This window comes from Urocampus carinirostris, chromosome 7 (assembly GCF_059441175.1).
Source record: "Urocampus carinirostris isolate Australia breed hairy pipefish chromosome 7, RoL_Ucar_1.0, whole genome shotgun sequence".
Classification (NCBI taxonomy): Eukaryota; Metazoa; Chordata; class Actinopteri; order Syngnathiformes; family Syngnathidae; genus Urocampus; species Urocampus carinirostris.
The window spans coordinates 5,520,133-5,546,745 of NC_142355.1; the positions used below are offsets into that span (position 1 = coordinate 5,520,133).

A 26,613-nucleotide genomic window follows, 5' to 3' on the forward strand; every position below is an offset into this window, starting at 1 on the left:
GGCCGAAAAAGATGAATGTGAGTCACACGTCGGGTTGCACTACGGCACAGAGAAAACATTTTTTTACTATTCTGTATTTGTAAATATTTTACTCTCCTGGATTTACTACACTCACGGTTGTATGCGCGGCGCAGTGGTTAGGTCATGAGAACCTCCTGCGTGGGTTCAAATCCAGCTACTAGCCTTACTGTGCGGAGTAAGTATGTTCTCCCCGTGCTTGCGTGGGTTTCCCCCGGGCACTCCGGTTTCCTCCCACATTCCAAAGACAAGACAGGTGGATTGGCAGGTCCAAATTGTCCCTAGGTGTGATTGAGCGAGCGAGTTGTCTGTCCCCGTGTGCCCTGCGATTGGCTGGCAACCAGTTCAGGGTGTCCCCTGCCCACTGCCCGTAGATGGCTGGGATGGGCTCCAGCCCCCCGCGACCCTAATAAGGATAAGCGGTACAGCTAATGAGATGAGATTAATTTAATGCAGAAAACGAATTCAGAATTTGAATAAGAAAATGTATTATTCTACTTAATTCTATTTGCATGTATTTTTTCCTTCTCCAGTGAACGTCCAAGCGACTTCATTTTGGAACCTTTTTTATCATAAACCTCATTCATGTCGAGCAACTCAGGATCTCACAACAAAATTTTAATTAACAATATATATGATATAAGGAAACACATGTACAATATACCATTATTTTGGATTTTGTAAGGGAAAATACGATAGTTTGTAAGGGCATGGAGCCCTGGAGCGCGACAGGTATGGTATATTACAGGCTTGTCAAACATAAGGCTTGCAGGCCGGATCCGTGAGAAATTTCAGATTACAGCGACCACTCCGCTTCGGTCATTGCTGGTTCACTGCTTCGCGGATTTTGAATCATAAAATGATGACTCACAACACGTGGTAAGCTTTCTCTCCTGGCTTTGATCTCTTTGATCTCCGGCAAAACTAACATCAAATGCGACAGAAACAAAATGAAAATAAATCCTAACAGCTTGCCTACATTATTTTTTCCGTTCCATGTGTTCCGTTACTCCCCAAGCCTGCACAAAATGTTGTCATTTTATTCATGTTTAGTTTAATTTGTCTTTTATTAGCATATTTGGTATTGGAGTCATCCAAAAGTAATTGAAAGTAATCCAGTTAAAGTAACCCTACCCAACCCTGAGCTTGAGTTTGACATCCCTGGTCTACTAGATTTCTGATGATGCGTTTGCTGCTTAAGGCAATCCGGACAAAGGGTTAGATGGACGCAGAACACGACAGAATGTCAGGATTTCCCTCAGAGCTCATTAAATTCTCAACTTGATCTGTTTCACTCCTAAGGGACGGTTTTTTTTCAGTCCCAGCCAGTGTTCCCTCTAAGCTGCACGCACAAATCTAGCCAGCGCACAAAAATGAGGGCTCAAAATTACTAATTAAGAAGCAACTCAAGTCAAAGTTACAGTGCATGAAGGTAAAAATACACGGGTTCCCCTGTGTCCTAAATGCGGTATTTTGAAGTCAAGGCTGAAGTAGAACGAAGTTGAGTAAAGTTAGTAGAGTTGGTCGAGAACCGGCTTCTTCGGCTCGGCTCACTAAAAGGAACCGGCCTCTTTCGGGTCCTAAATGGCTCTTCGGGTTGTTTTTGCTTCTTTAATTCCAACATGACCAAATATTATGTAAAATTATGCACAAAATGACTTAAAGGAAGGGGGGAATAGAACAAAAAAGAAAAAAATACCAAAATGAAAAAGTAGTGAAAAGCTGAGAAAAAAAGAAACAAAAGGAAGAGAAAAAAACAAATGTAGGAAAAAAGTAAACAGAACAAAAACAAAAAAGTAACAGCTCGGAAAAAATAAACACAATGAGATTTTTTTTAAAGGAATTTTACAAAAAGTTGAAAAAAAAACACGGAAAAAAGAAGAAAAAGTTTGTGTTTCATTCAAATAATTTCCAATTAAGTAAATCTTGTTGCCAACATTGTACTTCCACTAAAAATGTGATTAAGTACAGTTTTGTATCTTACAACCGACTAAATAAGCCCCCAAAAATGTTAATATTATGCGACAAAATATATCAGGAACTAAAAAGAAATGGATATCTTGTGAAAGAATTGTAAGAACAAATTATGTTTGTAGGCTGTACAACCTTTGCAATAGTACATGAGTCAATTCATTCAAAAGTGAAAAATAATTTTGCATTGCCGGAAACTCAGCAAAATGTAACTTGATGTCAAGTTTTGGACATGTTTGATAATGACTCAGTTGCCACACTTGGGATTGCTGTTGCTCACTGTTGTTTCAAGCGTTGCTCACCGACTTTGTGTGAATGCTAAGACCCAAGGAAAATTACAGGGAACATTGTTCACGATCCAAACATCTAGTTCAAGAGGACTTGAATCTGATGAGATGTCTGAATACTTGTGACTGTTTATAACAAACTCTCGTGAACCTTCTTAGCCCGGTTGACTTATTTCCCTGGATAAACGGTGATTTTTCCAGCTTCGGTCAGTCGTTGAATGATCTGAGCTTCGAAGTCTGCGTCATGCACTCCGGTTTTTCGGAACTCTCCGGCATAACGGTTCTGCTCCCAGTAGTGGTGCCAGTTTCCGCGGCTGTCAGCGCCGAATCCAAAAACGTTCACCTGGAAACATGGGCAGCAGGAGCACGTGATATTTCTGTTCGGTTGGTACTACAGTGGAACCTCGGTTTTCGAACGCCTCTCGGTTCGAAGAAATCGGAGTCCGAGCAAAAATTTTGAGAAATTCTTGCTTCACTGTTCGGTCAAAAAATCGGAGTTGGAACGCCGGTAATGCGTGAGTGCGTACGCTAGGGTGCGATACTGAGCGGCGTACGGGTGTTTTAGCCCCTTATTATGCCTCCGAAGAAAGTCAGTGCAAGCAGCAAAGTTGCTACAGGTGAAAAAAGAAAAGTAGTGCGTACAACTATTGCATTTAAGAAAGAAATAATAGCAAAATATGAAGGAGGTGTGCCAGTGTCTGATCTTGCCTGCGCCTTCTGCTGACCACCACAAAGGTAAGAAATCCTATTCATAATTCTTTTCTTTTTTTTAATTTTTACACGTTCATGTTAGCGTAATTTTTCGTACAGGAGATTACGATAACGCGAACGTACAATTAGCCTGGGTTAGCTTCATGTTAAACATTCAAGGTAAACATTCAGAGTGTTGGAACGCAGCCCCCTTTCCAATGAACCGCTCACCACTTGTTGTGGAGACCCGGGTGCTAAATGACTTGGAAACGACCTGATTTTTTTATTTTTACACGTTCATGTTAGCGTAATCTTTCGTACGGAAGATTACGATAACGCGAACGTGCGATTAGCCGGGGTTAGCTTTATGTTTACGTTAAACATTCAAGGTAAACATTCAGGGTGTTGGAACGGATCAAAACGATTTACATTATTTTTGAGAGGAAAAATGATTTCGGTGATCGAACAAATCGGTTTTCGAACATTGTTCTGGAACGGATTATGGTCGAGAACCGAGGTTCCACTGTATATGGGTATTTCAATTGTATTTATACTGTATTTTTTTGTGTTGATGTATGATGGAGGAATCAAACCTCTGTCAAAATGTGTGTGAGAAATAAAAAGTTATGAAAAATAAAATAAAAAATAAAAAAACAAGTACTTTACTTGACTGACCTCATCACACACGTGCAGGGCGAAAAACAGCACGAGCATGCCCGTGGATGGGTAGCGGCCATGATGCCTGGTCCAGTGATCGTGGATGTATTTAAAGAAAGCGGGGTTGAAGATTTGGACCTGGGTTTGGACAACAGAAGAGTATCTTGGTAAATTACTGTAGGTAAATAATGAGAGTGTGATTGTGCCGACTGTGTTGTATGGTGCAGAGACTTGGAGCCTGAACGCAGATTTAAGAAGGAAATTAAATGTTTTTAAGAGGAAGTGTTTGAGGACTATGTTAGGAGAGACAAGATTGGATAGATTGAGAAATGAAATTATGAGAGACAGAACTGGAGTCGTCGTGGAACTGAGCAAACTTGTGGATAAGAGAGTACTCGGTTGGTTTGGACACATGGAGAGGATGGATGAGGAGCGATTGTTGAAGAGGATCTACAGAGCTGAAGTCAATGGAAGGAGACCGAGAGGAAAGCCGCGATTGATGAGGATGGATGGTGCATAGTCTCAAATCAACGTTCCCAACCTTTTTGACACAAAATTGTCATTATTACCCGATTACCTTTTTTTTTTTACAAAGATTTACCGCACTCCAAACTTTTCGTCAGGCAGATCCGCCATTGTTGTTTTGGTCTCGCGGTTCGAGTTTTCGTCCGCACGCCGATCTCGGCAAACGAGATCTCGTTGCTTCGAGATGACGTCATTGTTGTGGTGGTTGTCGTCGAGTGAAGGTGAAAATCACCACAAAATTGGTAATTTCCTCAGTCTCAGTAATAAGTCGAAACATAATGCAGAAAGTGATAACAACGGCAATAATTCCGGCACGAAAAAACGGCGGAGAAATTCTTCGGAAGATCGCGTCAGGCAAGGAAAACACGTGTGTTGAAGTGAATGATTCGCTGAATGAAAATAAGCAAAAGAGTACTCCTAGCAAGAAAAGGACTTTTCTGCCAAAATGGATTAAATTATATTCCTGGTGACGCTATGAGGAGGATGATAATGGATTGGACCTTGAGAGGGCATTATAACTGTGGCGGGACACCAAACCACGAAGAATATATGAACTGAAAAATCTGAAGTGATAACTGCTTTGTATTACCAATGAACTGTGATGATTAAAACTGCATGAAAGTATAGATTAATATAATTATTTCAGCAATATTATGTTGAATAATGTGCAATTTTGTTGTGAACTGAAAAATCTTGAAGTGATAAGTGATTTGTATTACCAATCTACTGTGATGATTAAAACTGAATGAATATCTCATCTCATCTCATCTCATCAGCTGCACCACTTATCCTCAGTAGGGTCGCGGGGGTGCTGGAGCCCATCCCAGCAATCATCGGGCAGTGGGCAGGGGACACCCTGAACTGGTTGCCAGCCAATGGCAGGGCACACAGGGACAGACAACTCGCTCGCTCATTCACACCTAGGGACAATTTGGACCGGCCAATCCACCTGAAATGCATGTCTTTGGAATGTGGGAGGAAACCCACGCAAGCACGGGGAGAACATGCAAACTCCGCACAGGAAGTCCGGTAGCTGGATTTGAACCCACACAGGAGGTTCCCAAGACCTTAGAACTGTGCCGCACACGCGCTAACCACTGCGCCGCCGTGCTGCCCTGAACGAATATATGGATTTTTATTATACATCTGTCGCCGATTTACAACTTCAACCCCGATAACACAAAATTTTGGGGACCCATAGATCTCCGTTGGGACCCATAGATTTTTGAGCATGCGAGTCCCCGGGACCCATCACTTTTCACAGCTCAAATGAACACTGCAGGTAACATGGAATGCCAGTAAACAAGACCTGGGGCAGCTCTCGGGAACTGTTCAAATCCATACTTTTGGTTGCACTCCAAAATGTGTTGTACAACTACATTGGTACACTGACCAAGAGTCCCCTCCAAGTCTCAACATGTTAGGGATTATGTAGACTTTATGTATTTCCATGGATTAAAGAGTGAGCGGAAGATTAGTTAAAACAAAGGGAGGGTTTCTAGCTTTCCTAATCCCTCATCAACAAAAGCAACATCATTACAAGAACACCGTCAGATTTCTGTTTCTGTGTGTTTGCGCATTATTACTGTAGTCAAATTACATAAAGAACTATATTAGTACCTCTAAACATGAGAATTTCCGCAAACGAGTTTTATTTGCAACAAAAATCTTGCTTGCTATACGAAGGAAAATCCAGTTCATGAGCAGTCCTATAAGCTGCCACTAGAGACTGCTCACTGCCAGCTTGTCCAGTTTGTGCATGCAAAGTACTGCAGGCAAAAACATAATTTTTGTAATTATAGACCTGTGTCAAACTTACCATTTCTTTCTAAAGTACTTGAAAAAGTAGTGGCACAGCAGCTGAATGATTTCATATCTGAGAACAATCTGTTTGAATCAATGCAATCAGGATTCAGGGCTAACCACTCTACTGAGACAGCTCTGATTAAGGTAACCAATGATCTCCTACGGGCAATGGACTCTGGCGCTTCATCACTTTTGCTGCTGCTGGACTTTCGTGCTGCTTTTGACACAGTGCACCACAATTTCCTACTAGAACGGTTGGAAAAATGGATTGGTCTCTCAGGAAACGTCCTCTTATGGTTCAGATCCTACCTCTCAGATAGGACACACTGTGTTAAAAATGGCGAAATGACATCTGAACCCTTTAGTGTTACCTGTGGTGTTCCGCAGGGTTCAGTGCTTGGCCCCCTTCTTTTCAGCATCTACATGCTTCCATTAGGTGATATTATTCGCAAGTATAATATCAGTTTCCATTGCTACGCAGATGACACTCAACTATATCTCCCGATGGAGGAATCTGCCAAACTAAACTGTGCAAATTTGGAGGCCTGCCTCACTGAGATAAATGAGTGGATGTCACTCAACTTCTTGCGCCTTAACTCTGAAAAGAGCGAAATGTTAGTTATTGGTCCATCTAAATGCCGCGACTTATTCTCTAAAACTGCTGTGAACATTGACAAATGCCACATCACACAGAGTGACTCACTTAAAAATTTAGGTGTCACATTTGAACCCGATCTGTCCTTTCAAACACATGTGAAGAAAATTACTAGAACCGCTTTCTCCCATCTTCGTAACATTGCTAAAATTCGTCCTATACTGTCTCAGTCGGATGCGGAGATTATAATTCACGCGTTTGTTACCTCCCGTCTCGATTACTGTAATGTACTACTCTCCGATCTTCCGATGACCAGACTCAAGAGTCTTCAGCTGGTACAAAATGCCTCAGCGAGGCTTTTAACTAGGACAAAAAGTCCGATCACATCACCCCAATTTTGGCTAACCTGCATTGGCTCCCTGTTAGCCTAAGATGTGATTTCAAGGTTCTCTTATTAGTATACAAAATCATACATGGACTTTCCCCCTCATATCTTTCAGATCTCCCCCTATGTTCCGGCCCGAAGCCTTCGTTCTGAGAGCACCGGTCTTCTGGTGATCCCAAGAGCCAAGAAGTGTTCCGCAGGTTCGAGAGCGTTCTCCATCCGGGCACCGGTGCTGTGGAATGCTCTTCCCCCTGAGATCCGATCTGCAACCTCAGTGGAAATGTTCAAATCTAAGCTTAAAACTCACTTCTACTCTATAGCATATGAAAAACCTAAACTGCTTATCTGTAATAACCTGTGAAGCCCTTTGAGAGTCTTTGTGATTAAGGGCTATACCATTAAAAATGACTTGACTTGACTTGTGTGCATTTTTAATTAAAGTTACAACTTGTACTTTAAGTATCATCAACAGTGTGGCAATCTCATAACTATCGTCCTGATTAGAGCTGAAATGGGCAAGATGAGGCCGGTCTTAAATATATATATATAAAAATCCTGTATAAAAACTGTTATCACGTACAAAATTTAAACTGATCGAAAAACATACGAAATGCGTAAAAAAATGTATAAGTCGACAGGTATGGGATTTCCGTGACTCTTCCTTCCTCCGTACCACAGTGACTCAACCATGGCAAGTGCTCATAAGAATAGAATAGAATAGAATATACTTTTATTGTCATTGTTACAAAATGGGTTGAACCTATTGTGACAACGAAATTGGACGTGGCACTCCAGTTTCACATTTAAAGGTGAGGATAAAGGAAAACAAAGAAGATAGAGAAACAAAAGAAGGTTATAATTTATACAATATTTACACAAGAAGTGTGGGCATGTAGGATTTTAATACACATTTCTTGATCTATGATTTTTCTTTTTTAAAAACGTATACTTATATAATACTGTAGTATTTTTGTTTATTACTAAACTCAATATTGTTTTTTAATGAATTATGACCTTTTTTGCACTCACGATTCATGGATCCATTAACTGCCTGGATTGTTGAGGGCTCCACTACCTGTGGTGTGTCTTGGGCAAATACAGCCTGGTGGCCCCCATTCATCTCCTGGTCGTTTAATTTAATCACATTTGATTTCATGAATATCATCTCATATTTCTTATTATTGCATTTTTCTATCTTTAATTACTATTTAAATGTGTTTTTAGAGTTCAGGAAGATGAGTTTTATAGCTGTTTAGGGTTCGCGTGGATGCTTTTGCAGGACAGGAGCGGACCAATTCGTTTTTTTATTAAGATCTGCAACATTAATAGAAGTTTTTAAATCAAGGCTTAAGACACACTTCTATTCCAAAGCTTATGATTGATGCCCACCTCATATTCGGTATTGTCCTGTCTTTTTCCGACCGCCTGCCTGGTGGTGATACGAAGGAGAAGGACGATTTGAGATGGGTCAGCGGACCAGCGTTTGACCTGAAGCATGTGAACGCCTGCATGGACCAGCTGGCAGAGATGGGAAGCTGCGTCGTGGCTGTCATAGACTTTCTGGACTAGTTTACAGGCTGGGGGCGTCGCTCCTGTCATGCACTTTCCGGACAAATTCTCTACATGTTACCTAGTGTTTACTATGTTTGTGTACTGTAATGCTAAATGTAATTCACCCTGGTCATCCTGAAAGGGGGATACCACTTGTGAGGTCCCTTCTCAAGGTTTCTCTTTTTCCTCACGCTGAGGTTTTGAGTTGTTCCTTGCCCGCATGTTGGTTTAAGATCAGGTCATTGTGTCATTGTAATCCCGTGCAGTCCTTTGAGGCATTACTGTGATTAAGGGCTATATAAATAAATTTGACTTGACTTTTTGACTTGACTTAAATTATCGTAAATTCCGGACTATAAGCCGCTACTTTTTTCCCAAATGTTCAGCCCTGCGGCTTATTCAGTGAAGCGGCCAATTTATGTAATTTTTCTAACGGCCACCAGCGGCGCTCGAGTACAAAAGGTAAAATTTAGACCGGTGGAATTGTGCACCGAGGTAGACTGCATCCTCTTAGTTTATGTTCGAATTGTCCGTATGACAGAGGAAAGAGGTTTGTTCCGATTATGAGGAAGACGCCCTTGATGGCGACAGTTATGAGGAGAAAGACGAGGACGGTTTACCGTGAATTTCGAAATTGCGGTACGGCTTTTTTTAACAGTTATTGTGCGTTGCGAGAGTGTTAAGAGTAGCGTGGTGGTACCTTTCACAGGCACGGTTTGGGATGAAATTTATATTATTATTATTATAGCTTTGAAAAGTCTCTCGGTGTGCCGTCTTTCTTTGTAAATATGTGTAACCATGTATAATATGTATTTGCAACTGTATATTTTTGTAATGTATTTATTTTAGAGACTTATTGTGATATGTTTTCTACGAGCGAATCAAAAAGAAGGGGGGGAGCAAACGCGGGCTGACGGGAAGTGGGGTAAAGCTGAGTTAAATCTCTTGGTTGTTGCAGCGGACAATAGTGGATATATATTTTTCCCACCCTTAACTTTGGAAATATACATTTTTTTCATTGGATTACTTTCAACGGGACCTGGACTTTAGAGGTTTGCATTAAATTCTAACTACCGGTATCATTTTCCGTTCATGTTGCCGATTGTGTTGGATGGATTGTGTACTATATTTGCAGTTACAATCGGGGCACCTAAAGTCAGGTTTGGGATGAATTTGTGACTGTGTTACATGTTGAATGAATGTTGGCGCATGCGGCTTATAAACAGGTGCGGCTTGTGTAAGGACAAAACCAATAATGTCCGCAAAATGTGGTGCGTGCGGCTTATAATCAGGTGCGCTCTATAGTCCGGATTTTACGGTATTTCATTTAGGGAAAATTAGACAGTTACAGAAGCAATTCGAGCCTCGTGCACAATCCTGGAACGAATTAAGCTCGTATGAAGAAATACCACAGCACATGTATAATTTCTTACCTTGTCTTTATCTACACGAAGAAATTGCTTCACTGGAGCGTAAGTGCTAGAGGAGGAAACACGTTGAATTAAGATTCTGTCACCAGGAATGATTGACACTACAGTGGAACCTTGGTTTTCGAACGCCTCTCAGTTCGAAGAAATCGTAGTTCGACCAAAAATTTCAAGAAATTCTTGCTTCGCTGTTCGGTCAAAAAATCGGAGTTCGAACGCCGGTAATGCGTGAGTGCGTACGCTAGGGAGCGATGCTGAGCGGCGTACGGGTGTAGATCGCCCCCACCCCTCGTGACCAACTGTTATCACGTGTGCACTTGCTTTTCGCTTTCGCTTTTAATGTCGGTGAACGGAGTGTTTTAGCCCCTAACTATGCCTCCGAAGAAGGTCGGTGCAAGCAGGACAGGTGAAAAAAGAAAAGTTGTTCGTACAACTATTGCCTTTAAGAAAGACATAATAGCTAAATATGAAAGAGGTGTGCGAGTTTCCGATCTTGCTAGGGAATACAGCATGAGCCTTCTGCTGACCACCACAAAGGTAAGAAATCCTGTTGATAATTATTTTCTTTATCTTTTTTTTCTTTTCACGTTCGTGTTAGCGTGATCTTTCGTACGGAAGATTACGATAACACGAACGTACGATTAGCCTGGGTTAGCTTTATGGTTACCGGTACGTTGAACATTCAGGTAAACATTCGGGGTGTTGGAACTGAGCCCAAAATTCAGGGTGTTGGAACGGAGCCCCCTTTCCAATGAAGCGCTAGCCACTTGTGGTGCTAAATGACTTGTAAACGACCTGATTTTTTTCATTTTTACACGTTCATGTTAGCGTAATCTTTCGTACGGAAGATTACGATAACGCGAACGTACGATTAGCCTGGGTTAGCTTCATGTTTACGTAAACATTCAAGGTAAACATTCAGGGTGTTGGAACGGATTAAAACGATTTACATTATTTTTAATGGGAAAAATGATTTCGGTGATCGAACAAATCGGTTCTCGAACAGGGTTCTGGAACGGATTATGGTCGAGAACCGAGGTTCCACAGTAATTGATTTCTACCACTCAGTGTGTGCTTACAATCGGATCTGCCCTGTAGACAGTGCGCTGGTGATCCAAACCAGGTCCAGAGTTTTGAAAGGAACCAGAACAAAACTGACGTTAGCCGCTAGGTTCTTAGCACTTTCCGGATACATAAAATGGTGAGTGGTGCGGCTCCCGGCGTCTTCCTCAAAGCCCACCGTAGGGGCCAAATTGATCCTAAGGAGTCACAGGAGAACAGAAAAAAACATCAGTGGTAGCTCAGAAAAAAAGACGAGGCTTTTTTACTTATATCAAAGGCACATTGTGTATTATTCAGCGCCTCTTAGGACAAACAAAGTTTTTTTTACAACTAAAGAAAATCTAGCCAGCTCACAAAAATCAGGGCTCGAAATTTCTAATTAAGAAGCGAATTAAGTCAAAGTTACGGGGCATGAAGGTAAAAATACACGGGTTCCCCTGACGTTGTGTTCTAAATGCGGTATTTTGAAGTCAAGGTCGAAATAGAACGAAGTTGAGTAAAGTCAGTAGAGTTTTTCGAGAACCGGCTTTTTCGGCTCGGCTCACTAAAATGAGCCGGCTCTTTCGGGTACCAAACGGCTCTTCAGGTTGTTTTAGCTTCTTTAATCCCAACATCAGTGATTTTTCAACCACTGTGCCGCGACACACGAGTGTGCCGTGAGAGATCGTCAGGTGTGCCGTGAGAAATTATCCAATGTCCCTTTTTAAAATTAAAAATGTTATGAAACTTTTAGGGCAGCACGGCAGCGCAGTGGTTAGCACATGTGCAGCACAGTTCATGTCTTGGGAACCTCCTGCGTGGTTTCAAATCCAGCTCCAGACTTCCTGTGCGGAATTTGTATGTTCTCCCCGTGCTTGCGTGGGTTTCCTCCGGGCACGTGGGTTTCCTCCCACATTCCAAAAACATGCATTTCAGGTGAATTGGCCGGTCCAAATTGTCCCTAGGTGTGAATGAGCGAGTGAGTTGTCTGTCCCCGTGTGCCCTGCGATTGGCTGGCAACCAGTTCAGGGTGTCCCCTGCCCACTGCCCGATGATTGCTGGGATGGGCTCCAGCACCCCCGCGACCCTACTGAGGATAAGCGGTGTAGCTAATGAGATGAGATGAAACTTTTATGAATCATTTTCTGCAAATATTATGTCATTGTCAAGTGTCTGTGCTGTAAAAACTGGGGGTATTATACATTATATTGTAATTAAACATACTGTTCAGTGTCATTTTATAACATTTTTGGTTATTGGTGTGCCGCAAAATTTTTACTATGTAAAAAAACGTGCCCTGGCTCAAAAAAGGTTGAAAAACACTGCCCTACACGACCAAATATTATGTAAAAATTTGCACAAAATGACTTAAAGGAAGAGGGGAAATAGAACAAAAAAGAAAAAAATACCAAAATGAAAAAGTAGTGAAAAGCTGAGGAAAAAAAACAAAAGAAAAGGAAGAGAAAAAAGAAGGAACATTTCAGAAAAAAAGCCAGAAAAAAAGAAAAGAAACAAAGGGAAAAAAATAGAGAACAAAAAGAAAAAAAGTAACAGCTAGGAAAAAATAAACACAATGAGATTTTTTTAAAGGAATTTAAAAAAAGGAAAAAAAACAGGAAAAAAGAAGAAAAGGTTTGTGTTGCATTCAAATCATTTCCAATTCTACCAAGTCAATCTTGTTGCCAACATTGTACTTCCACTAAAAAATGTGACTAAATACAGTTGTGAATCGTGCAACCGACTAAATAATATATCTTGGACGCATTCAAAAAAACACGGGGTTTCGGGTGGCATTTGGACTGTATTCAAAAACAGGCATTTTCTTGCTTTTACAATTTTCATGCTACACTAACAAAAAACATGATGACGAGCATAAAGTCCCTCTCCTAGGTTACAAAAGCAAATCTGCCCTAGAGGGTGTGGTTATCCAAGAACAGCAACATGATTGGCCAATATCGACAACGATGTAATAGACCAGGGGTGGCGAACATGTGGCTCTAGAGCTACAATTGATTTCTGGTCTTGTAAACAACTTCAAAACAACGCTTTGTCTCAGGGATTTGCATACGGGACAGTAAAACGGGGTCGAGAGTGAAATCCAAACATTTACTAGGAATTATATTCCTAAATATAAAACAATCTTTCACACACACACACACACACATGAAGTAACGTTTCAATAATCAGTCTAATTGCATCTCTTGTACGTTTATCAGTCTTGTACTCTTTTATTTTGAAGTCGCATTTCCTGTGTATTTTTCTGTTTCCTGTGTGAATAAAGTTAACTACACACGCGGGAGGGGGCAGTGCTGCCGAGGTCCTGGGCCACCGGACAGTGCTCTCTCGCTTGGGAATTTTATTGACCTTAATGCTTGTTTTTATTTGAGTAATTCTGCCAACATAGAGTTTATATAAGTTTTAACTTTAACATTTTACTAGCAGTTTCCTTCAACTTCTTAGACTTCTTAACCTCCCAAGATGACCGCCTGTCAACCATTCGCAACACACATTACATTAAGATCAGATATTGCACGACGAGCACATCTGTTGACTTCACCTTCTTTTACCCTGTGATGTAAGTCGCAATGTCCTTCTTCTGCCATCTGTGTACTCTCTTTTATTTGATTTTTTTTTTTTTACTCCATCTTGTATGACATCACACAGTTCAAACTTCTTACCTCATGATGAAATTGTGTTCATCTATGGTGTTCCCGTAGCCGGCTCCACGCAGGTTGCCGGAGTTCCCTACAACTGCACAACGAAGGCATCGGCCAGGATCCCACGAGCCGTACGGTGATCGTCCAGGTATAACCTATCATGGGGAATCATTAAAACAGGCCTATATTACTCTGAGTAGTTTGGAATAACGATTAGGAATGTTCAATCAATGTTAATGTTCCCTGTAATTTTCCACGGGTCTGAACGTTCATACAACACTTGAAACAAGAGTGAGCAACAGCAATCCCAAGTGTGGCAACTAAGTCATTATCAAACATGTCCAAAACTTGACATCAAGTTACATTTTGCTGAGTTTCCGGAAATGCAAAAAAAAAAAAAATCATTTTTTTTTATTGCAAAGGTTTTACGGCCTACAAACGTCATTTGTTTTTACAATAATTCTTTCACAAAATTTCCATTTCTTTTTATTTATTTTTTGTCGCATAATACTAATTGGGCAGCACGGCGGCGCAGTGGTTAGCGCTTGTGCGGCACAGTTCATGTTTCGGGAACCTGTCGTGGGTTCAAATCCAGCTCCAGACTTCCTGTGCGGAGTTTGTATGTTCTCCCCGTGCTTGCGTGGGTTTCCTCCGGGCACTTCGGTTTCCTCCCACGTTCCAAAAACATGCATTTCAGGTGAATTGGCCGGTCCAAATTGTCCCTAGGTGTGAATGAGCGAATGAGTTGTCTGTCCCTGTGTGCCCTGCAATTGGCTGGCAACCAGTTCAGGGTGTCCCCTGCCCACTGCCCGGAGATGGCTGGGATGGGCTCCAGCCCCCCCGCGACCCTAATGAGGATAAGCGGTACGGCTGATGAGATGAGATGAGATAATACTAATTTTTGGGGGGCTTATTTAGTCGGTTGCACGATACAGAACTGTATTTCATCACATTTTTTTAGCGGAAGTACAATGTTGGTAACACGATTGACTTGGTACATTTGGAAATTATTTGAATGCAACACAAACTTTTTCTTCTTTTTCCCTGGTTTTTTTTTCCTTTTTTTTTTAAATTCCTTTTAAAAAAAACTCATTGTGTTTATTTTTTCCTAGCTGTTATTTTTTTCTTTTTGTTCTCTATTTACTTTTTTTCTGGCTTTTTTTTCTGAATTTTTCCTTCTTTTTTCTCTTCCTTTTGTTTCTTTTTTCTCATCTTTTCACTACTTTTTCATTTTGGTATTTTAGTCTTTTTTGTTCTATTCTCCCTTCTTTTAAGTCATTTTGTGCATGATTTTACATAATATTTGGTCGTATAGGGATGAAAGAAGCAAAAACAACCCGAAGAGCCGTTTAGGACCTTTTAGTGAGCCGAGCTGACGAAGCCGGTTCTCGGAAAATTCTACTGACTTTACTCAACTTCGTTCTACTTCGACCTTGACTTCCAAATACCGCATTTAGAACACAATGTCAGGGGAACCCTTGTATTTTTACCTTCATGCACTGTAACTTTGACTTAATTCGTTTTTTATACATATACATATGTACATATACATTATATATATATATATATATATATATATATATATATATATATATGTTTTTATAGCATGGTGAGTTGTTTCAGATGTAAACCTGCATTCACTCAACTGGTAAAATAAACAAATTAACACATTCAATGCCAAAAATGAACATCTTTTTTCCTTATTGTATGTAAATAAAAATGTTGTTTCGAAAATCCCTCGTCATATGTGATTATAATATGTAGGTTAGGTTACTGATTTAGTCTCAATGATAGTAGTAATAATACTGAAAACAAAGCTAAAAATTGGCATTTCTTCCCAGAAAGACATTCCACTCTCCCAGTTATTTTACCGATCCGACCCACCGGAGAATAGAAAGTTTAGATTCAGAAACCAAAATGAGTTTGACATTTCTGTTTTAAAGCATACAAGTATATTTTGGTGGCAAAATTAAAAAAAAAAATGGAATCAGATACCTGAAACAGCCTGAGAAGCACTTGCTGGATGCTGTGTGGCTTAAACTGGGGCTGCAACATCTACAGAGAGAGGAAAATCTGTTTAGGAGTCACTTCAGACCAAAAGTATTGAATTTTGCAGTCTCAGAGCAGAGTTTGCACATATGCACCTCCACCCGAGTGGACCAGGCCACTATCCAAGATCTGAATAAATGAGGCATTGTATGAGAGTGAATGGATACTTTGGGTTTTTTAAAGTTACAGTTACTTTATAGCACAGGTGTCAAACGGGCGGCCCGCGGGCCAGATCAGGCTTGCTAGGGGATTGAACCCGGCCCGCGAGACAACACTCAGAGAAGCGCATGAGAAAAACAAGCTGCAGGTTGAAATATGTCAACTTGATGTTGACAAAGAAAGGTGCCTCGAACAAAGACACTGTACTTGTATTTATTTCTCTCTCTCTCTCTCTCTCTCTTTTTCTCTCTTTCTCTTTTTCCTTCTCTTTTTCATTTTTTTCTTTCTTTTTCCTCTCTCACTCTCTTTCTCTTTCTTTCTTTTTCACCCATTTTCTCCCACCATGTCTCTTTCACTCTCTGTGTCTCTCTTTTTCTCTTCCTTTGTTGCTCTATGTCTCTTTTCTCTTTCTCTCTTCATACCCTTCGCGCTTTCTTTTCTCCTTTCTCTCCTTCTGTCTTTCTATTTCTCTTTGGATTTCTTTCTTCCTCTCCCTTTCTTTTCCCCCTCTCTCACGACCTTTTATCTTTTGTTTCTCACGCTCTCTCCCTTTTCTTCTGTCTTTTGTCCTGTCCTCTCTCCTTTTCCCTCCTTCTTTCTCTAATTTCTTCATCTCTCTTTTATTTTTTCTTTAATCTACTAGTCCAGCGCCCGACATAATGTTTGTTCTATCGTGTGGCCCCCGAGTTAAAATGAGTTTGACACCCCTACTTTATAGTGTACAGCAGTGGTCTCACACTCGTTTGAGGCCCCCGCCTGATTATGAAAGTTAAAGGGACAATGTGTATTATTTTCCCACTAGATGTCGCTGTATTCTGTCATGCAACTGAAAACGAGTGCGAGTATTTTTCTTGTCCTTTTTTCTCAATTATTTTCTTGTGTTACTTTCCATTTTTCTTTCTTTTTCTCCATCTTCCTTTTTGACTTTTCCTTCCCCTACTTTTCTCTTTATTTCAGTTTTATCATTATGGCCAGTTTTTCTTATTTCTTCCCTATTTACATTCCTTTAAAAATATATTGTCTTTCTTTGTAAGAGGCTGGTTATACAATGGAAGAAATAGGGGCCTTTTTGCTCACTTTCAGTCTTTGTAGTTTGTAGTCTTCCTTGCACTCATTTTTGGGTGCACTACACATTACAGCGACATCTAGTGAATAATTCTAAAACACTGTCCCTTTAAGAACAGTGGTATGTTTTTATGAGCGCTGTTTTTGTGGAAAACCCCATTTGGCCCAAGTCCTACCTTCAGTCACCCCCAACTCAATTGAGTTTGAGACCCCTGGTGTACAGTAAGTGCTTAGGTATTGAAGGATTTTATACATATGACTATAAAGGATTTCATACGATTGAATACAAGTTACATTTATTGAGTGCAATGAAGATTTTCACAGAGAAGGCTATAGTTCTATGACAGGTGCAGAACATTTTGACTAGGGAATTTTGATAACAGGACTCTGACGGAGGACGGCAGGCGATGTTTTGAGAACAAGGCCCTAAAGACGTAGAAACGCTCGGTGCTGGTTTGAGTTTTCCAGACATCGCAGGGGGGGGCTTCCTTGGCACGCCCATGGGAGGAGCCGGCACACCATCTTGCGGAAAGACGTGGGCCGAGAAGAGAAGCGAGAGGACTAGAGAGAAGGCTTGCCAGAGACTCCGACGACACTAATTCGGCCATTTTCGATGGAGTACACTTAGTTAAATCTTTCATGAAATGAAATCTGCCCCCATGTGAAAATGTCGGCTTTTCTTGTTCATCTTTTCCATCAAAAAACGAGCGCGCATTGTTGGATGTAAGTTGTGTTTGGTTAATGGAGTCAGATAACTAATTCGAACAATTTGGTAAACGCTACATTTTGATATTTAATTCCCAACATACACCTCCATTACATAGGCAACTGCCAACATCCTCTATAGTAAGTGCTCATAATAAACTTACATTTTATTTCACTAATTCCAGATTATTTTTCTTATTAACCCATTGTTATTTTCATTTACTATTTGAATGTGTTTTTCTGATCGGGAAGATGTGTTTTATACCTATTTAGGGTTAACTCGGATGCTTTTGAGAGACCGGGAACGGATTAATTTGAGTCCAATTATTTTTTACAGGGAAAATACGACCAATTCTAGTTAAGAGCACAATCAAGGGACACATTAAATCTTGTATGTAGAGGTATCATTATACTTGCGTGCAGGGTTGGGTAGGGTTACTTTAACTGGATTACTTTCAATTACTTTTGGATTACTCCAATACCAAATATGCTAATAAAAGACAAAATGAAATGATCTGCATTTCTATAGCGCTTTTCAAGTCAATGACTTCCCACAGCGCTTTAGAGTGTGCTTCACATTTCCCAATAGCGGCCTTGTATTGCAGCCATGTAAGACGCTAACCTGCATATTGGGGGTATTAGGGGTTCAGTGTCTTACCCAAGGACACTTCGACATGTAACACGGACGAGCCGGGATTCGAACTGGGATCCCTTGATCCCAAGACGAGCGCTCTACCTCCTGAGCTACTGCCGCCCCCAAAATAAACTAAATATGAAAACAATGACAACACGTGGTAAGCTTTCTCTCCTGGCTTTGAAAACTAACATCAAATGCGACAGAAACAAATGAAAATAAATCCAAACAGCTTGCCAACATCATTTTTGCCGTTCCATGTGTTCCGTTACTCCCCAAGCCTGCACAAAATTCAGTCATTTTATTCATATTTAGTTTCTTTTGGCTTTTATTAGCATATTTGGTATTGGAGTAATCCAAAAGAAATTGAAAGTAATCCAGTTAAAGTAACCCTACCCAACCCTGCTTGCGTGATTACAGTAGTCCTAAGAATCCCCCCATTGGGCAAGCATTATAAAAGTAATTCTGAGGAAATCTTCCTGTCTTTGAATGTTTGCCCCTGTTGGCCACTGAAAACTAAGGCGCTTCTTGAAGGATCTGCATCTGATTTAGGACCACATATGTCACGGACCAGGAACGGAGACAGGACCCAGTAGCGTTCGTTTACTCGGTTTTATTGACAAGGGCTTGCTTCCACGATCCGAGGATTGACGGACCAAGAGGAGCAGGAGATGCGGAAGTGGCACTTCCGTGTCGAGCGAGGAGGGTCGAAGACAGGCAGGAAACACAAGTCGTTAGCCGGGACCGGAGAGCAAGTGCGATGTCAAGTTCAGAAACAAGGTCGGCAACAGGAGTCAGGCAGGTAGCGGGGCAAAACAGGTCGGATAACGGGAAGGCTGAACGGGGCAGAGTCAGGTCCGGAAACAGGTTGGCAACAGGTATCAAACAGAAAAACAGGGCAGAAACAGAGTCTGAACGTGAGAGCTTGCCGAGCTGGGAGCAACGGTTCGCATAACGATCTGACAGGGATCTCTTGAAAGCCGGGGGTTTAAAAGGAATTCATCAGCCAATCAGTTCTCAGGGCTGTTGGCGCCAATTAAGCAGTCGCAGGTGCTCTGAATCGGCAATCATGACATTGGTTTGCTAACACGAATCATAAACACGCCAGGCAGATCTGTCGTAGATTCTCATCAATTAAATATGGTGGAATAACCACTGTCGGCCAAAGTAGAGGGTAAAAGGAGACGTAGGTTCGTCTCTGACCAGGCCCGGTTCTGCAGAGGGATGACGTTCCACCACATGATCGTCAAGTGCATACCAGCATGAGTTTGTTGCTTCCAATTTCAAATGTGCTGTCTTCCCAAGCAGCCTAACGTCCTGCCAACATGTCCAATTCCTTTTTTTAATTTCCCCTGTTTCTTGTTTCCCTTCCTCCTCGTCCGTTTTTGGTCTCTCCGGGACAACCGACTAGTGCGCGGCTAATCAGTGCCGATCACAGAACACTAAATCTGTCTTTAACTCCCCCATTACCTCTCTCGCTCTCCAGCTGGCACCCTCCTCGCTTGTTGTTTCTTCTAGCTGAGCTTTATTCATCCCTCCGTCTATCGGCTTTTCTGTCTCTGATGCCTCTTGCGCAAAGCCAAATCCAGCTTGGCTCCTTCTGCCTCTGTTGTTCTGGACCTTTAATCTTCCTGTAAGCTGACTACTGAGATACACGATACCTGGAAGCCACTTCTGATGCACGGTTATGGGTTTTTATTTCATTTATTTTCAGGTCGGCATATGAAGGGATGTGCTGTACATTAATCGCCATGGTTACTATTGAAGGATTTTACACATTTTACTATAAAGGATTTTATACAAGTTACATTTATTGAATGCAATGAAGCTTTTTCACAGAGAAGGCTTAAGTTCAATGACAGGTCACGCCATTCCGAATGCAAATGTTTTGTTTAGTTCTGTTGATAACAGGACTCTGACGGAGAAGGCCAAGACGCAGAAGGCCAGGCACTGATTTGATAATAGCTCGGGGTCCAGACATCAAGGAGACGAGGTGGAGTCCATGTGGAGTCCTTGGCCCGCCCATGGGAGGAGTCAGCACACCCATGGGAGGAGCTGGCACGCCAGCTTGTGAAAAGACGTGGGCAGAAGAACTTCAGAAGATCGAGGGACAATTGAAAGAGAGGCTCGACAAAGAGCGAGACTAATTCAGCTAATTCGATTGAATTCACTTAGTTTATTATTTAAGAAATTAAATCTGCCCCCGTGTGGAAATGCCGGTCTTTTGTTCATTTTTCCATAAAGAAACGGGCATAAAGAAATGTAAGTTGTGTTTGGTTAATGGAGTCAGATAACTAATTTGAACAATTTACGCTACATCTTAATGTATTTAATTTCCTAACACTATCATATGTAAGCATTCTTTCACCCTGACCAACATTGCAAACAATTTAACAATGAAAAATAGCGCTGGCACAGACATTGTAGAACTTGGAGGAGCTGTACAGATGATTTTTTTTTTACTCGAGGAGGCCATCTCCTGGCTTGTGTCATTATGGCAGCCTCCGTCAGCCCTTTCATGATGCCTGTGCAAGTAAGTGCATTTCATATACTTATGTTTTGATCTTTCTTGGGGTTTGGGTTGGCGTTTGGGCTATACTTGAAGAAGGCCTATTCTTGCTTTCACCCTTTTCATGCTACACTAACAAAAAACTTGAGCATGACGTCCCTCTCCAGCACTCTCCCGGGTTCCCCATTTCTCCTACCTAATGTGGTCCGCCCCAAACAGGTAGAACACTCGACTTGGGATCAAGAGATCGCAGGTTCGATTCCCGGCTCCTCCGTGTTATATGTCGAAGTGTCCTTGGGCAAGACACTGAATCCCTAATGCCCCCAATAAGCAGGTCGGCGCCTTGCATGGCTGCATGGGCGCTATTGGTGTGTCCAAATATGCCTGTGGAATCTTTACCATACATATCAGTAGTGATGTGGAAGAAGTTAAAAATCCAGAATGAATGGATTAAGGCACAGGTGTCAAACAGGCAGCCCGCGGGCCAGATCAGGCCCGTTAAGGGATTGAATCTGGCCCGCGAGACAACACTCAGAGAAGCGCAAGAGAAAAACAAGTTGCAGGTTGAAATATGTCTACTTGATGTTGCCAAAGCCAGGTGCCTCGAACAGAAGACACTGTACTTGTATTTCTTTCTTTCTCTCTCTCTCTCTCTCTCTCTCTCTCTCTCTCTCTCTCTCTCTCTCTCTCTCTCTTTCTCTCTCTCTCTCCACTTTTCCACCCCTTTTCTCCCACTCTCTGTCTCTGTTTCTTTCACTCTCTGTGTCTCTCTTTTTCTCTTCCCTTGTTGCTCTTTGTCTCCTTCTCTCTCTGTGTTTTTTTAATTTATCTTGCTCTAACTTCTTTTTTTCCTTTTCTCTCTTTTCTCTTTCTCTCTTCTTACCCTTTCTTTTACTTTTCTCTCCTTCTGTCTTTCTATTTCTCTTTGGCTTTCTTTCTTCCTCTCCCTTTATTTTCCCCCTCTTTCATGACTTTTTATCTATTGTTTCTCACGCTCTCTTCCTCTCTCTCTTTTTCTTTCTTTGACCCGCCCGCCTCAAACAAAGACACTGTACTTGTATTCCTTTTTTTCTCTCTCCCTCTCTCTCTCTCTCTCCCCCTCTTTTCCAGCCATTTACTCCCACTCTGTCTCTGTCTCTTTCACTCTCTGTCTCTCTCTTTTTCTCTTCCTTTGTTGCTCTTTGTCTCTTTCTCCCGCTGTGTCTTTTTCACTTCTTTTGATCTTAACTTCCTTTTTTCCTTTTCTCTCTTTTCTCTTTCTCTCTTCTTACCCTTTCTTTTACTTTTCTCTCCTTCTGTCTTTCTATTTCTCTTTGGCTTTCTTTCTTCCTCTCCCTTTCTCTTCCCCCTCTCTCACGACTTTTTCTCTTTTGCTTCTCATACTCTCTCCCTCTCTTTCCTTTTCTTTCTTTGTCCCGCCCTCTCTCCTTTTCCCGCCCTCTTTCTCTTATTTCTTTATCCCTCTTTTTCTTTCTCTTTAATCTACTCGTCCGGCCCCCGACAGAATGTTTGTTCTATCGTGTGGCCCCCAAATTAAAATGAGTTTGACACCCCTGGATTAAGGGAACTATTAAAACATGGTCAACAATACAAAAATAGCGAAAAACCCAGACTTTAAACCTGGGGTTATGGATGTAGGATTTGAAAAATGGGCCCAAAAAGGATTGATGTTGATTACCCACGTGTTCCAAGGACAGGCACTGAAATCGTTCGAACAACTCCAACAAGAATTTGACCTACCTAGAAATGAATTTTATAAATATTTGCAACTAAGGCATTACCTCCAGAAATATGATGAATGGGGGAAAATATGTAAGGAGCCAACTAAAGTTGAGGAATTAGTCATATCATACTCAAAAGGACAATTAATAAAGGGGGTTATCCAGGGATCAGAATGGAGATTTTCATTTTCAGCTGAAATAGCCAGGGTCCAGGGGCCGCAGGCCCCGGCCAGGTCCAGGGCGGGGCCCGGTGGGGGGCTCAGGGGGGCAAACCCACCCGAAGCCAACGGCATTTATCTTATTTGCTATGTGAAAATTGCACTAGAATGAATTAAATCCAACAAAACAGAAACCATGTATTTTTTTCAGTTTTAAGATGTTTAAAACAATTGGGGGATTACAATGTTACAACCATCACCATTGTTGTTGTGTTTTGATGATGAAGATGGACCTTGTATTTAGCTACTAATCAACAATATATATGAAAATATATACATTAATAACCATTCATCATTAATTTGAAAATAGAATGCACAAACTGAACATGCTTAAAGAAAATACATGTCAGTCTGTGACAGTCTTCTCCAGCCATGACCACTTAAATTTATTCTTGATTCCTTTATCAATCTCGGAGACAAAAGCCTCGTCTTCTTTTCTTAGTATTTTCATATTTACTTTTTCAAACACTCATTTCACCGTTTGAAAAGACCAGAAGGAGCGCCATGTTTGAGAAAGCCAATGCTCTGAACAAAAGCTCCGCTGATTGGTTATCAGCGAACCTATCGACCAATGGTAGGAGTCGATCTATTTGTTGTGTGTTATAGATCTAATGCGCTGCGCTTCTTTTTGCCGATTTTTCTCGCGATCTCTAACTGCTAACTTGGGGTGATGAAACAGTCACGTATCATACCTCACCCCCCCAAAATATTTTCTCATCGAATTTAGACGATTTACGGGAATGACCTTTGGGGTTCAAAAACAGCGGAAATCAGCGGATCCGCGGAAAATTCTGATCCCTAGTTATCTCAAAATGATATAAAGCTCTGCAAATGGATCTCAATAATGATGAGATGGTGGTTAAAGAAAAATGGGAACAAGAAGATAATGTAGTGATAAAAGATGACGAATGGGAAAAAACTTTGGAAGAGGGACACAAAATAACCAGCAGCCCCACATGGAAGGAGTTTGAATGGAAAGTAAAAATGCGATTCTTCTATACACCCTCTATCACTTCAAAATATAAGAATACCTCAAATCTATGTTGGCGTTAAGATGGGAGGGATTTTACGCATATTTTCTGGAATTGCCCTGTAATATTACATTTCTGGAGAAGTATTCAGACAGAAATCAAATTAATTATTGGTTGGGAGTTGCGGTTGGACCCAGTGACCTACGTATTAAGAATTTTGCCAGAAGAATGATTGACTGGTCAACATAAATATATACTAAAGGTTATGCTTCTGGTAGCAAAGAAAATGATCACAGTGTCCTGGCTGAAACCACAACCTCCTGACATAAAACAATGGAGAGACAAATTAAAGCAAATGTACATTATGGAAAAAATCACTGCAAGACTTCAACTGAAACTTGACCAATTTGAGAAAAGATGGAAGCCTATCACACAAATTTTACTTGATGTCTAAACACCTCCCCCTAATTATTATGTGTTTTTTTTTTTTGTTTTTTTTTTTTGGGTGTATATTTTGATGTATTAATTTATATATATATATATATATATATATATATATATATATATATATATTTCTTTTTGTATGGATTTATTGTATGAGCATTTATTCTTATTTTCTATTAATAACATTTTTTGTTCTTTGTTGTTCCTTCTGTTATTTATGAGTGTGTCAAGTGTATATATTTTGTGTTGATGTAAGATGGGGGAATCAAACCTCTGTCAAAAATGGGTGTGAAAAATAAAAAGTTAAAAAAAAAATAAATAATGTAAATCGTTTTAATCCGTTCCAACACCCTGAATGTTTACCTTGAATGTTTAACAGAAACATAAAGCTAACCCAGGCTAATCGTACATTCGCGTTATCGTAATCTTCCGTACGAAAGATTACGCTAACATGAACGTGTAAAAAGAAAAAAATCAGGTCGTTTACAAGTCATTTAGCACTCTGGTCTCCACAACAAGTGGTGAGCGGTTCATTGGAAAGGGGGCTCCGTTCCAACACCCTGAATGTTTACCTCGAATGTTCAACGTAAACATGAAGCTAACCCAGGCTTATCGTACGTTCGTGTTATCGCAATCTTCCGTACGAAAGATTACGCTAACATGAACGTGTAAAAATAAAATAAAGGATAAAGAAAATAATTATGAATAGGATTTCTTTCCTTTGTGGTGGTTAGCAGAAGGCGCAGGCGGACAGTGGGGTATTCCCTAGCAAGATCACACTTGCACACCTCCTTCATATTTGGCTATTATTTCTTTCTTAAATGCAATAGTTGTACGCACTACTTTTCTTTTTTCACCTGTAGCAACTTTGCTGCTTGCACTGACTTTCTTCGAAGGCATAATTAGGGGCTAAAACACTTGGTACACCTATATTAAAAGCGAAAGCAAAACGAAGCACGTCCGCACGCGATAACAGTTGGTCAGGAAAAGAGCCATCTACATCCGTACGCCGCTCAGCATCGCACCCTAGCGTACGCACTCACGCATTACCGGCGTTCGAACTCCGATTTTTTGACCGAACAGCGAAGCAAAAATTTCTCGAAATTTTTGGTCGAACTCCGATTTGTTCGAACTGAGAGGCGTTCGAAAACCGAGGTTCCACTGTATATATTTTTTGTTTGTGTTGCTGTATGATGGAGGAATCAAACCTCTGTCAAAATGTGTGGCAGAAGTTTAAAAAAAAAAGAAAAAAACAAGTTGCTACTTACCACCCACCAGTAGTAGACATCAGAGGGCAGCTGGATGTTGTCTCTGGTCCAAACAGGTGAGATATCGGGGTCGTAGTTCTCATCGAACCAATCTGAAACACCGGGGTCACCAACACAGCGAGGGCAGGCGCACGTTTGCTGATGCTGAGGGTCATGGGAGGGGGTCTTGTGTGATCCCACATAACTGGGCACCAACTTCACCCGCCGGGAATCTTCCCAGCCCGGCTCCATATAGTTGAACCCCCCGCCGCTCCGGCGCGACACCGAGAAGAAGAGCGAGGTGAGGAACACGAGAACAAGCGATCCGATGGCAACCCAGACTCTGCGAGAGCATCTTCCCCGTCTTGACTTTTCCGTGGCGCTCCCTTCTTTGTTACTACCTGGACTACCTGGCCCCTCCACCCCAAGGGGTACTCTGCTCTGCCAAGGCCTCAGTTCCGAGAGTCTCTGCGCACCTCTGAACGGCCCACCGCCCAAAAACCCCCAACGTCTGTCCCGGTAAAAAGCGGAGGAAGGGATGCGGCCCCCCCATGGCCACGTGCCCCCTCCTGGGCCTGCCACTGTACCCAGCCCACCTCTATCGATGTTTCCTGCAAGAACTAGCCACCAAAGCCTTGGTGAGCAGGACTGGATCAAACTCCTGGTTGGCACTGCAGAATACCAGGTTGCACACACAATCAATTAAGTTAATACACGATTAGCACGATCTGTTAGTCGCACAAGCTGTGCACTTGGAAATCTTCCTTACACTTTTTTTGTCCACAGACTGTGAAGTAGCCGTTTGATTCCACCCGGCTGCAGTCCGAGATATTTCAAAGTGCTTTCTTATCCATCAAGACGAGGTCGACATCAGCTTTTGTATCATCTTCTTTCCCGTAACCTCCCCCTCAGATCGTCTGCTGCCGTCATGTCCATCCTTATCATGTATTCTTCTCATCAACGGCGATCCGGTTACTATTAGGGGTTAAATGCAGCAGGTTGTCCTTTTTTTCCTCTTAACCATCTGGGCGAGTCATCAAGCTGGACAGTAGCCCTTCGCCTTCTCTCCCTCTGTGTCTGTCGTTGCAGAGTTGAGAGCTAAGGGAAACGTAAGCTCCAGTTGAGAAAAGCAGAGCGAGGGAGGGATGTAAGTTAGAGGAGGGACAGTGAGAAGAAGGAAGTGCAGCTTGAAGGTTTTTCCATCACATCACACCTGTTTTTTTCAAACATGAATCTCAGCTTTGGGAAATGTTCTTTGTGGTGCATCTGCTCTTTGGGAGT

At 41.5% G+C, this 26,613-nt stretch overlaps 1 protein-coding gene across 1 annotated transcript; it reads right to left on the reverse strand.

The window, feature by feature from the left end:
- Nucleotides 1-415: 415 nt before the first annotated feature.
- On the reverse strand, nt 416-26,022 carry st3gal2 (ST3 beta-galactoside alpha-2,3-sialyltransferase 2; the record flags this gene model as incomplete). Its single annotated transcript, XM_088340213.1, has 7 exons — nt 416-2,619; nt 3,642-3,761; nt 9,919-9,964; nt 10,992-11,171; nt 13,632-13,765; nt 15,606-15,665; nt 25,354-26,022. Coding segments are annotated over 7 exons (1,383 nt in total), but the record flags the coding sequence as incomplete, so codon positions are not given.
- Between the last annotated feature and the right edge of the window lie 591 nt (nt 26,023-26,613).